Source organism: Ips typographus, linkage group LG7 (assembly GCF_016097725.1).
Source record: "Ips typographus isolate SLU linkage group LG7, UJ_Ityp_2.0, whole genome shotgun sequence".
Taxonomy (NCBI): Eukaryota; Metazoa; Arthropoda; class Insecta; order Coleoptera; family Curculionidae; genus Ips; species Ips typographus.
This window is the reverse complement of record NC_138428.1, coordinates 6,260,322-6,272,853: the sequence shown is the minus strand read 5'-3', so window position 1 is coordinate 6,272,853 and position 12,532 is coordinate 6,260,322. Positions and strand designations below refer to the sequence as shown.

General features: G+C 35.9%; 1 protein-coding gene and 1 long non-coding RNA gene across 8 annotated transcripts in view; one reads left to right on the top strand and one right to left on the bottom strand.

The window, feature by feature from the left end:
• The window catches only part of Ae2 (anion exchange protein Ae2), a 56,540-nt gene extending 45,118 nt beyond the window's left edge, over positions 1-11,422 (bottom strand). The window contains exons 1-4 of one of the 7 annotated variants that reach the window (XM_081983685.1): positions 11,280-11,422; positions 11,061-11,171; positions 7,152-7,288; positions 3,215-3,513 (exon numbers count right to left, since the gene is read on the bottom strand). In XM_081983685.1, the coding sequence (XP_081839811.1) occupies positions 3,215-3,268 (54 nt within the window). In that variant the 5' untranslated portion in view covers positions 3,269-3,513; positions 7,152-7,288; positions 11,061-11,171; positions 11,280-11,422. Of the gene's footprint in view, positions 1-2,021; positions 2,345-3,214; positions 3,514-3,589; positions 3,731-7,151; positions 7,289-11,060; positions 11,172-11,225; positions 11,245-11,279 lie in introns of those variants that run through there. The other 6 variants (XM_081983686.1, XM_081983687.1, XM_081983689.1 and 3 more) reach the window with 6 other exon arrangements.
• LOC145731758 (uncharacterized) lies at positions 11,329-12,375 on the top strand. Its single transcript, XR_014178866.1, has 2 exons — positions 11,329-11,467; positions 11,645-12,375. It is a non-coding gene; the product is annotated as an uncharacterized LOC145731758 (long non-coding RNA).
• The last annotated feature ends 157 nt before the right edge of the window (positions 12,376-12,532 follow it).

The window sequence follows — 12,532 nt, the reverse complement described above, 5'->3', positions numbered from 1 at the left end:
CAGGTTCTATGCAACTGGATCCTTCCAGATAAACATAGGTGATCATTTTAATGTTTCTCAACTCTCAACCAAGTGTATCCCGTATTGTGAGTAATGTTACTAAGCATATTGCATCACTCAGACCTATATTTATTAACATGCCACAAACTGATATTGAAAAGCAGCAAGTGGCATTACCCTTTTTTGAACTCGCTGGATTACCAAGGGTTATAAGTGTGTTTTTGAAAAAAGTTTGTAAAGAGAATTTAATCTACAATATTTTTTAAGGAGCACTTGACTGTACCCTCATAAAAAATCAGTCACCTGGAGGAGACAATAGTGAGGTTTATCGAAATCAAAAGGGATATTTCAGTATAAATACTCAGGTGATTGGAGATGCAAAGTTGAAAATAATGGATATTGTTTCTCGTTGGCCTGGGTCAGTTCATGACACCACTATTTTTAATGATTCCAACATTAGAGCCAGATTTGAAAACAATGAATTTTTCCCATATACTCTAGTTGGTGATGGAGGGTATCCTTGCAGAACATATTTGTTGACACCACTCATACAACCTTATACTCTACCAGAGGAAAGATACAATTCAAGCCAAATTAAAACTAGAAATCCTGTAGAAAAGTTATTTGGTGTATGGAAACGTAGATGTTCAAAAAGTTTGTGAAGTGATTGTAGCAACTGCTGTTTTGCATAACATGTGTTTGATGGCGAATGATAATGCTTAGTTCTTTGAAGGCGATGATAATGACATGGTAGAAAACATTGGAGAGGAAGTCCAACAGATACACAATGAGAACCATAACACAAGTGTACGAGATGCGTTAATTGCAAATGTGTTTGCTGTTTAGAAGATATAATATACTATATAATTTTTAGAAAACAAATGTGAGACTTGTTTTATAAGTCAACCGACAACAACCAAATACAAATTTTAATTTGAATTTGAAAGTTTGAAGTTTGAATAAGGAATAAATTGAGGTTAGATCGTCATTACAGCCATGTTGCCAAGAATAACTTTTTACTTATCAGTTTGTTTACTATACGGACCAGCCAATAGCTTGGTGAATAAGTACATTTCTTAACAAGGGGTTATTTGCTATACCATTGTTAGCTAACAGTCTGTTAAGCCGGGTAATGGTGAATACGGCCGTATAACCAACAATAATTTTGTTTTTAAATTTTTTTGTGTATAGTACGTGACGGACCTGGTAGACAATGTCAAGTTTCTGTCATAAATTCGTCTCACACTTTCATAATTGGTAACCTCACGGAGATAAATGTTGCCATTTATCCGGTTTTTTCCACAATCTTCGTATCATAACTTTGTGACACACTGTACCTAACCCAATCAAAGTTAAAAGCCCAACAGTATGTGGGTTAACGTAAATACACGCTACGGATCGCATAATCTATTAGAACGCTAAACGTTTTCGTTTAATTTAGAGGAAAAAAAGCCGGTGCAAGGTTTGCCATGACACCGATTCGGGGCGTGCACGATCCGGTTTGACAACGTCGCGGTGTTACTCCTTTAGGTATTACAAAACGTTTTTTTTTTCTCTTTGTACAACGTAACCGATTAGAATTACATAAAACTAATGAACTCGGTTCGATCATCTCGTATAATTAGCTCAGGCGCAATGTTGCTATAGTTTCATTAACGTCAACAATCAAAAACGTGGCAAACCAGCAATGACAGTTAGTCACATGACCAGTTTCTCAAGTGTTTTTCAAATTTGAATTAACTGACGTCACATGGTACGAAAAGTTAAAAATTGCAAACCAAATTGGCGAATGCGCTTTATAATGGAGGTTAGAAACAAACTAGTTTTTTTCTCAAATTTTACTTTTTTTTGTCGTCAAATGTGACAAGATGCTCTCAGAGTAGCTGCAGTTTGGTTAGAAGGTTTTACTAACACTTTTCAATGTCTCTGTCTCTCTCAGGACCATTTTGATGTTATTTTCACATACTATACTAAATTTAAATGTTTCGGCATTTTCCGGTTGTATCATCAGAGCCACCGACCTGATTGTAAGCTCTCAGCCATTTGAGCAACTTCTGTCTGGTCCTCCATAGCAAAGCGACTTGCTGACAATCCTGTGACGACGAGGTGGAAGGTCGATCGGGCATAACCAAATTGGCATAGTCGAGTTTAAAAAATTTCAAAAAATTTACGTCGCTTCATCGTGAAGCTGTCGAACTCGAACTGGCCGGATTGAAAACGAGCTCACTTGTTTACCGGAGACATTGACAGGAATCAAGGTCGCGACAACCTGTCACAGAGTGACCAGTGACGTCAGACCGTCCGCACCAATCAACGTCACAGACTCTCAGTTCACCGATACAGGCTGATCTAAAAGCCGCAAACGTTCGACTGCCTCTATTCCGCTGAAACGGAGGCTCTATCGGAGGAGCGCGGTTGTCGCGTGTCTCCATCCACAGACCTCCTGGCCCTATAAAATTCCCCAGCAAACCTGAAGGGTGAGTGAAAGCGACAACGTTGCAGCTACAGCTACATCAGGGTCGATAACGGAGGGCAGTTTCATCTGGTGCAACTTCTTGCGCTTAGCTGCCGCATTTGTCAATAGACCGTCAATCTTCTGGACAGTGTAACTCGCTGATTTATAAGAGGAAATAACCGGGATGATTGTTTTTTTTTTTTGAGCTGGCAAGGTGATGAAAGAATCGTCGAAAGGGTAGAATTGATCACCCTTCCGGGGGGGAATGCGGAAGGTCAATGCCACCCTCGAACTGTGACAGTAGGTCAAGATGAAAGGGAGAACACTTTGCAGAGTTTAATTAAAATCTGAAATTATATCGTAAAATGAAGGGCTTTTAAGTCCAAAAGTAATTGGACACATTAATTTAATTAATTAAAAAGCTGTCAATGAAAAGAGCTACACTAAACAAGAGAATTTAGTGTTTAGGTTGGTACTATTCCCACTCACTGCAAAAGTAAATCCGCGGTTGACAGATACGTCATCACACTTATTATAACTTTAGTTGTACGAACCACCCTCGTATAACCCAAAAACAAAATGTCATTTTTGCTTAAATTAATAATCAGTGATGATCTAACCATATACCCAAATCCTACTTTCTGACTAAATTAAGACACTAATCCGTTCCAGCTTAACTGGGTATTAAGTATGTTAGTACGGTTGATTGCGAAAAAACCGAAAATTTTCCAACAGCAAAATAGATAAGTGATAACTTACCTTGGTGCCCAAAAAGGACAATTTCCGCAACTTATTCTTGTCCGCGTTGCTCATTTTTAGTGTTTTGTCCTGGAAAACTGGAACACACGAAAACGTTCAATACACTAAAACACACAGTTTACGGTGCTGGTTGGCACACTTTTTTCCTGGGCGATCTTCCTAAACGTGTTATGGCAAACAACACTTGAAAGAACATGGGGTAGGCGAGGGCGGGCGACGTTTCGACACGTGGTCGCTGGGCGCCAGCAGGACGGGGCACCGGCTCGCTTTTAGAACCCGTTTTTGGTTCGTTGGTCGAACTGAAACAGAAAACATCCTCATTACGGACCTGGCCCATATTAAAAAGGCTCTAAAATGTTAACTGATTTTTCTCACCCAATTTAATTCAACCATAAGTCAGCTGACTGTTATAAATTATTTAATGCGGTTGTAATTGATCTCTGGTTGGTTCTGATTAAAAGTTTTCATTGTTGGCTATTTAAAAGCAGCGATTTATAAAGTTTTCAATCAAGATTAGTGGGTGACTGACATTATCTCTCTGTCTGGTAGCCAGTTGGTTAAAACAATCACATTCTTTAGATTGTTAGTACAAAATTTTGAGTGCGTCCCCCTACAATGATATAATGTTTAAAATTAAGTCAATATACCGGGTGTTCACTTTGGTTGCTCGTAAATTCAGTTAATTATTAGTATACTTACACTGAGTAGGTGTAAGCTAAATTGCTACAATACTGGTCAACGAACGTTTGCAAAATAATTTGGCAACATCACAGAAAACATTCCTATTAATTTAAATCTTTCTCTGACATTGGGGAAGTAGGATACGCAATTGGCACTATTTCTGGTCTAATTAAAACTAACTAATTAAAAAAAAATAAAATTCTGGTCAATATTATGGCCTCCAAGTGTGGCTTTGACCGTTACATTTTGTTCCCTGACATGTCACATTCAAATCTCGACAGAATGTGAGCAGTTTGCTGAAGATAACAGTAAATATTGTAAATATTGTAATAACAGTAAATCGGTGTGTTTTATTTAAAAAAAAATCGAGACAAAACCAAAAAAATACAGTAAATTGTTACTTTTCCAATTTTATTTACTTAAAAATCACGTGATTGTTCTCAGTTTCAGCGTCAAGAAACAAAACCTCAGTCTACACGGTCACGTGATTTGCATTAAACAAATATCTAGGGCAGCTTCAATTCTTAGCCCCATTTGCACCGTCGTACTTTAAGCCAAGTTAAGTGTGTTCAGACTGTGTAGAATACAATTGAAAAAAGTCACAGTCTGGACCGTATTTAACTTAAGCTGGGCTTAAAGTTCCACAGGGGAAATGGCGGTTAAACTTATATGTTTTAAGATAATCACTCACGTGACATTCTGTTTTTAAAAGTGACATGTTAATTGCTCAAAATTAACTATTTTAAGTCACTTGACTAGTCAAGTAGGCTGCGTTGTCAGATTTATTCATTGGCTAGCACACCGCCCTCTATACTAGAAAGCCTAAAATGTCACTTTTAATGGCGGCGTTATACAGGTGTGGTAAATCCAAAACCGACCATAGGAAAACCGCGTAACGGACAGAGAAACGTACATTATTGCATGCGCGGGACTAAGACAGAAAACGAAAAAAATATCAAGTAGGCCATATTTTCAGCGCGCTGTTGTCAAACGCCAAGTATCACTCAAATACCGTCGACAAAATAACTTGCCGTTTGGCAACAGCGCGCTGAAAATATGGCCTACTTGATATTTTTTTCGTTTTCTGTCTTAGTCCCGCGCATGCAATAATGTACGTTTCTCTGTCCGTTACGCGGTTTTACTATGGTCGGTTTTGGATTTACCACACCTGTAAACACAAACGAATGCAGATGCACTAAAAATATATTTTTTCGTGTAGTTGATTGCAAGTTGTGAGTGAAAAATCAAACAAAGGTTCATTCCTGATCCAGATATGTATAGATAGAGCTTTTTTATATACAATCAAGTCCAGCCTAAACAAATTGGTTAGAACATTTGTCCTGGAAAGTACAACACACAGCAAACTAGTTTAAACACTGTTCAATGTAAGAAACTCGGTAAATCCTTGAAACTAGGTAAGCAAAAATTGGTAAATGGTTCTTATGTTATTACCAAGAACATTCATTCAAAATTATTTTTGTTGCTCTCACAATGAAGGATGCTTTAAAATGTAACTCACATACCTGTGCATGTAACAAGTACCTAATAAGTTTACTGTACTAGAAAGCACTTGTACCTACCATTGAGTATAGTGTTGGAGTAAAATCATCCCACTTCAAAGTGTTCAACCACTGTTGAGTTAGATCCGGTAAAAAACTGACACGGTTGGGCTTTTTCCTGAATTGCTGTTACAATGTGGCTTGAAAATCTTATGAACGGCAGCAAACAAAAATAACTTACGCAGATAACCTCAAGTTTTGATTTTAAACCGTAACAATCCTCAAAAAACTCAATTTCTACAATACAAAGAAACGCAAACTGTCACCACTATTTCCGCCATATTGGATTTTTTGACAAGCACCTTCTAGGCTTTCTAGTCTAGTAGGCGGTGGCTAGCAGTGTTGCAATTGAAGTTGAAAGTTGCCAAAAATGTCAATATATTTTGACAATTGACATTTTGAAGGTTTTGTGTTGTGTTAGGTTGTGTTTTGTTATTCAAGTAATCAAAATCTAGAAAAACCTTTGTCCTTCCACAGTATTCTACAACTAGATCATGTAGCCAGGCAGTAAAATTAACGCAAGAAAGAAGAACCAGGATATAGGATTGTTTTTTTAACCAAATAAGAAGAAAGTATGGTAAGTTTTTTTTTAAAGCTACAACTGGCTGTCAGTAGACTGTTTTTTTTTAGTTCAAACTTGTTGAATTATATTATGGGGCTATTTTTAGGACAAATCACTTATAATTAAATAAACAATGTTAAATACCTTACAGATTATTTACAAATCCTCAAAAGTAGTTGGCCTGCTCGATAACAGATGGCACTGAGATCAATTTTGTATTTCACTTTTTTAACACAGAACCAACAGAATAAAAAGAATATCAAACTAATTAACCACATAAAATCAAAATTTAAGGTTGTACTAGCTCAAATTGGTAGGTAATTAACACAACAAGACCTAACCTAACACGTGTTGGAATAGTGACAGGATGTATTTCGTAGTTTTTCTAGGAAAATTTTTGTTGCTTAGGCTAATTAGATACCCACATTTGAATCGTCTTAGGTCTGCTTAAGCTTGGCTTAAAGTACAACAGCAGCTGTCAATTGTCAAAATAATTATTGTACTGCACTGCGTTTTCTATCAATTTTGTTTGATTTTTTTGATAAAACGATTAAACAACTTTTGTGACAACGTTGGTCTGCACAATTTCCCAAATCTTTCAGACCTTGCCACTCTTTTTAGACTGTCTGAATTATTTAAAAAAACTCTAATTGAAAAATTACTGAATTTAAATTCAACATAACTGGTAAACAAAAACACGTAACAACCACTGATATTTCCCTGTTTTAGGTTTTATATTTTAATGCAAATTTGCACGTATTCAAGGAAATTACAAACCAATTTGATTACTAAAAAAATCATGTTGTTACGGTTAATTACTTACGTGCATTAATGTAAGGTAAACAAGAAATTACACACCAACTATTAGTTTAAAAACAATTTGGATTTTACATTAAAAAAAAATTGAAACAGGTGAAACGTTGGAAGCAATAACCGGCCCATTAATAAATCAATCTAAAACAGATCAATTCCATTTCAATTAACCTAGAACGGTATAAATATCTTTCGCCTTGGCATTTAAGTGAGAAAGCGTTTTGTAGGTAATATTCCCAGGACAAATTACCGTTTTTTTTTGTACTTTTAATCTATAATTAATTTTTTTGCATTTAAAAAAAAAAAAAACTGTATTACTCACTATTTGAGTTAACTGCACTGTCCATTCAACCCGGGGGGCGGTAAGTTGATGTTTACGCACGGTTGTTGAACGAACGCGGACCTGTCTCGGATTGTATTTGTCGATACAGTGTCGCACGTTCTTAGCTGCCAAATCAGCTATAAATAACGTTCGCATATTATACACGTATCACAGAAAACCACCACATTATCTTTAGATATGAATCTTGTAGAGTTTTTGCGTTGTGGTTGTTAGAGGGCTGAAAAATTATGAACTGGGCGTAAAGTCATTGTTTACGTATATAAACAAACATTACACACTTAAGTTTTTCTATACTTTTTACGAATATATTGTGGGGCAATTGGGGTACTTAATCCTGCACTGTAGTAAACACGTCTAATCAGCCTAATAGTGTGTGTGCAAACTAAATATAACAATATTTCCGCTATTTTCCCACTTGAAATGTGTATTTAAGCACTTCATAAGCATTGTTTACATCACATGTTGATAACGCCGTTTCTGCCGATTGTTTTATTGAGACAATTTATTTTCATTACGGTCCGGTCGTAAATAACGACAAGATTCCAGTTTTTCATTAAAATCTGACATGTTTGTCCCTAGAAACAACATCAAAGTCTGTATAAACCAGGACCAAAACTTAGTAATAAATCAAAATTTATTGATTTATTAGGGACTTAAGCCAGTTTTAGAGTTTAATCTTGAACTTCGTAAATTAAGTGATTTTATGAATTATTGCTGAATTATTGCAGTTATTTTAAGTGCGGTGTGGGCGAGGGGTAGTAATTCCTAATAACTCCCAATATTTTTATTATTTTATAATTTGCAACACTTTGTATAGACTTTTATATGTCAATGGATAGAAAATATAATGGGCTTTCCAAAAATATGACCGTTTGTGTCGATAGGGTGCTTCGTTTGGCCGCCAGAGGGCTCCAAAACTAATTAAACGTTTTTCTTGACTGTAACCACTCTAACTTCTTTAAGGTTTTTTTTTTATTGGGTCAGGTGCGGCCCTGATATTTGGCACAAACTAGTACCGTGAAGGTCAAATTTAGAGCCGTAGCAAAACTGAAGAAATAAAATCATTAAAGTCGATTTTCGCTTGCACTAAGTGGCCAACATAACGCAAAACCCATTGGAATAGTGGTAGTGTTTCAGGCAAATTTGACCCTTACGATAATTGTCATTTGCAAAATCGGTTTTTCAAAAAAATGTTATGCATTACATCGGAGTAGACCTAGTGGCTCATGTAACCGTGTTTTTCTAATTTTCCAGGGTCAAATTAGCCCTAACAAATCAAAAAGTGTTTCTAAGGCACCCTGTTTGTAAAACGTAAATAACACGCGTATTTCTAACACTTTGTAAATACTTTTATATGTCGATGGATAGCCAATGAAATGAGCTTTCCATTGACGTAGAAAAATCGGTTGGTTAGTGGTACCGTTTAGCCACTAGAGGGCGTCAACTTTGACCAATTTTTTTTGATGTATTCTTTTGTTTAATATTCCAAAACCCGCTTAATTGCACTATTTTTGCTAGAGTTTTATACGTCAATGGAGAGCCAATGGAATGACCTTTCTAAAAAGTTCCAAAACATGGATTGATAGGTTAGACGGTTTGGCCGCTAGAGAGCGTCAAAGTTGACTATTTTTTTATGACTTTTTTCGTGCATCCTTTTGTTCAATCTCCAATAACTCGTTTATTTGCACCATTTTTAGTAGTGTTTTATACGTCAATGGATAGCCAATGCAAAGAGCTTTCTAACACTCTCCCAATTTAAATGGATAGGTTAGACAATTCGGCCGCTAGAGGGTGTTAAAATTGACTAATTTTTTCATTCTTTTTGGGTGCATTCTTTCGTTCAATCGTCAATAACTAGCTTATTTTCCACACTTTGTATAAACTTTTATATATATAAAAGTTGATGGGTTAGGAGTACGGTTTTGTCGCTAGAGAACATGAAAATTTTTAAAAGTAAAATTACAAAACTCATAATTTTTCAATGTATTCCAAGGGAATTCATTGAAATTACCAAACTTTATGTTTAAATTTGAATGGTAGATGTATCAAAAAAATTATTTTAATGGATTTTTTTTAGACGTTCCCAATTCTATTACCTAATAGTTTTCAAAATACCAATGTACTTCCAGTAATGCCTAGAGTTTGTACCATAATGGTTACAGCGGTTTACCCCTCGGGTGTGGGTTATAATTAGGTTTTTTTTACCAGCACATTTAGGGAAATTAGGGTCGGTAAATAATTTAAACTGAAAGTGGTGGAGCCACCCTTAAACTATTCCATTACAGTATTCCCAACCTAACCTCAAAATTATTTGTGATTTTTAAAAGAAAATTGTATGGCCAAATTAAGGGCTACATTTTAACGTTTGATCCAATCTTCTAACTGTCACAGGGACCAAGTTAGGACCTGTCAAATTGTGACACTTTCAATATTTCTAGTGTAGTTACACTGGCAAATATAGTGGTTATTTGTAATGTTTAAAAGAAAATTGTATTAAGGTAAAATAAAGCCAAAATTACGAGCTACATTTTGACGTTTCAACAAACCTCCTAGCTGTCATACGAACCCAGTTAGGAGCTGTCAAATTGTTACACCTTCACTATTTCTAGTGCAGTTGCACTGTTGTATCTCCTTTAAAATATCTCAGTTAATTGTAAGTTTTGCACGAAAATCGTATTAAGCTAAAAGAATTGCCAAAACTACAGTTTACATTTTGACGTTTGATCTGACTGTTACTTGCATTACTCTATTTTCCGGTCAATATTTGGGTGAATTGTAATGTTTGAAAGAAAATGTTGCTTAGTTAAAAGAAATCCAAAATAATAAGCTACATATCAACGGTTGAAGAAACCTTCTAGCTGTCATAGTAACCAAGTTAGCACGTGTCAAATAAGGAGGTCATCTTAAAAGAAACAGAAGAAAAGTGACAGTTTGGAGATTTTTGAGTTTGCGTTATAAAAATGTTCTATTCTGTTCTAGTTTCTATGATTTGCTTATTGTTAATTAGTACAAAAATTCAATAAAAACTAATATTGTGTTGAATTTATTCAAAATTTTTGTTGTACGATCCTCACTTGACAGTATTTGTCAAACGAGTAGTATTCAATTTCAACATATTTTATTATAAATTCGAAAACACTCGTATAGCTGGGAAAAAGTGTCAATGTAAATGTGTTTTCAAAAAATCTTTTTAGAAATAATATTAGAAATTTCATTAGTTTACTTTGGATATCTTGAGAACTATTCGGATAATTAGTTTTTACAGTGACATTAGATTTACCTTTAATCAAAATTAAAATTAATTGCATTGCAATGGTATTCAAAGAAAGTCTATTTTTCTATATCTATGTCTCTTGAAACTCCTAAACACCCTGCAAAGGTATGAAAAATTCAAAAATTAGGAAACCTGTGTTAACAAGTGAGAAACCAATAGAAATCAATGAGTTAGACAAAGATGGCTTCTTCCAAAAGGACTACAATAGTTGGGCACATGACCACTTCATTAGAAAGTCTGTTTGACATCTTGTGACTAATTTTATTCTGTCAGCAGACTGACGGAAAGTTATTTCTATCTTTGTCTAGCTCTTTGAGTATTAATGGTTTCTCTCTTCTTATCACTAGTTTCCTATAGCTGTAGGGCAGCAACAAGGGAAAAGCAGAAGCACTAAATTGGGTGCAAAAAAACATATTGGTAATTAATTGTGATTGCCAAAACCTCTCATTTGATACCCTAGTCAGAGACAGGTGAATTTAGGTCAGTGTACAAAACATTTTGCAATTCAAACCAGTGAAAACAGTTTTGGCAATTTCTAGGAACCACACAAGTGGATCATAGAAAGTACTCAAGTAAATAGCAATAGACAAACACACATAAAATCAGGTACTTACAACTGTAAAGTGGAATTGAAGTGCACTAAGTGGATCAATCACTTGAGAAGGTGCTCTGCCACACTCACTGGACGCGTTATCCTTGTAAGGACACTTGGCAGTGGCACAACACTAAAAATAACAACCCAGTTTACCTAATCGAGCAGATGCGACCGGTCTCCTCACTAGTTTGTAAATACCTGAAGTTACCACACACCAAGTAACCTAACCTCAACTAACCTGGTGCACGGGCCCCTTCGGCCTCCCTGATGAAGCCCCTGACTAAACCAAACCCACGGCGGACGCCCACTCTCGAAAACGCAGGATATTACTGTTTATATGTGGAAAAGAAAAATCACCAGCCGGAATTCAATATGGCGGCGAAAAAATTCAAAACAAAAGAACCAGCGAGGTTATGAGAGAGAATGGTGCGTATAGTGCGTTTCAACTTAGTGGTCATCGACTCAATCAACTTTTTAAACGTGTCCGAAAATTAATAACTTGGTTAAGTAGGAAACTACAGTACACGTCCACTAACAACATAATAAATCACTTCAATAAGCGTAACAACAACAAAACATAATTTTAAATTAAATTGTTCACAGTTTTGAACCGGCTATACATGCAAGCAAAATCAAGGTTTGGTTTGACATCTTTGGTCAGGGCCATGTGCGATTTTAATGAAAGGGTGGCGGTGGCGCCATCTGCACGACCGCAAGTCAACTCGAGCGAAAGCTGTGTGAGATCCCAGGCCAGTCTTGAAGAGAATTATAAACTAGTTTGAAGAGATGGCGCTACCAACACTAATTCTGTGTACAGGGTGTTCCATGTGAAGATTATTATTATTTTCCTAAAATCTCAGAAACTTGATGAGCTAGAAAAAGGTGTTTTGGCTCCTTACAACCTGATGGTTATAGCAGTAGGTGGAAATCTTCAGGTATCCGTCTGAAAGAAGAACAAAACAACTGCAAAGACAGGCAAAAACTCTTCTAATTAACCATGACCAGCAGACCCACAGTGTGCATACAAGCTGAAAACCTGAAATTAAAGATCGCGGCCTGTGAATGGCCGGATTGGCGTGGCGTGACTCAAAAACGTTGTGGAAGAAAGAAGATAATGACCCGTAACAGTTTGAAGAATTCACTCTGTCACTAGCAGACTATACAGCCTTATACAGAAACTAAATACTTGTTTACCCATATCTTCCATAAACAAACAGTAAAAGGAAAAATCGACCGGTTTCAATGTCACGGGGGAAACCTTAGGTTATAAGGTCAGGGTGGATTTTTTTCCATCCCTCTCAATTCATTTTCAATAGAAATTGCGGAATAATACCAACTCTGGAGCTAATTTATTTGTTTATCAGGCGATTTTAGTGGAATGAATGACAAAACGCTGATTAAATATTTAGTAAACGTTCAAAATCGGAAAAACAATAGAGGAAATCAATAATTATTATTAGTTTATTAGAATTTTTGGTTTATTTTAAATGG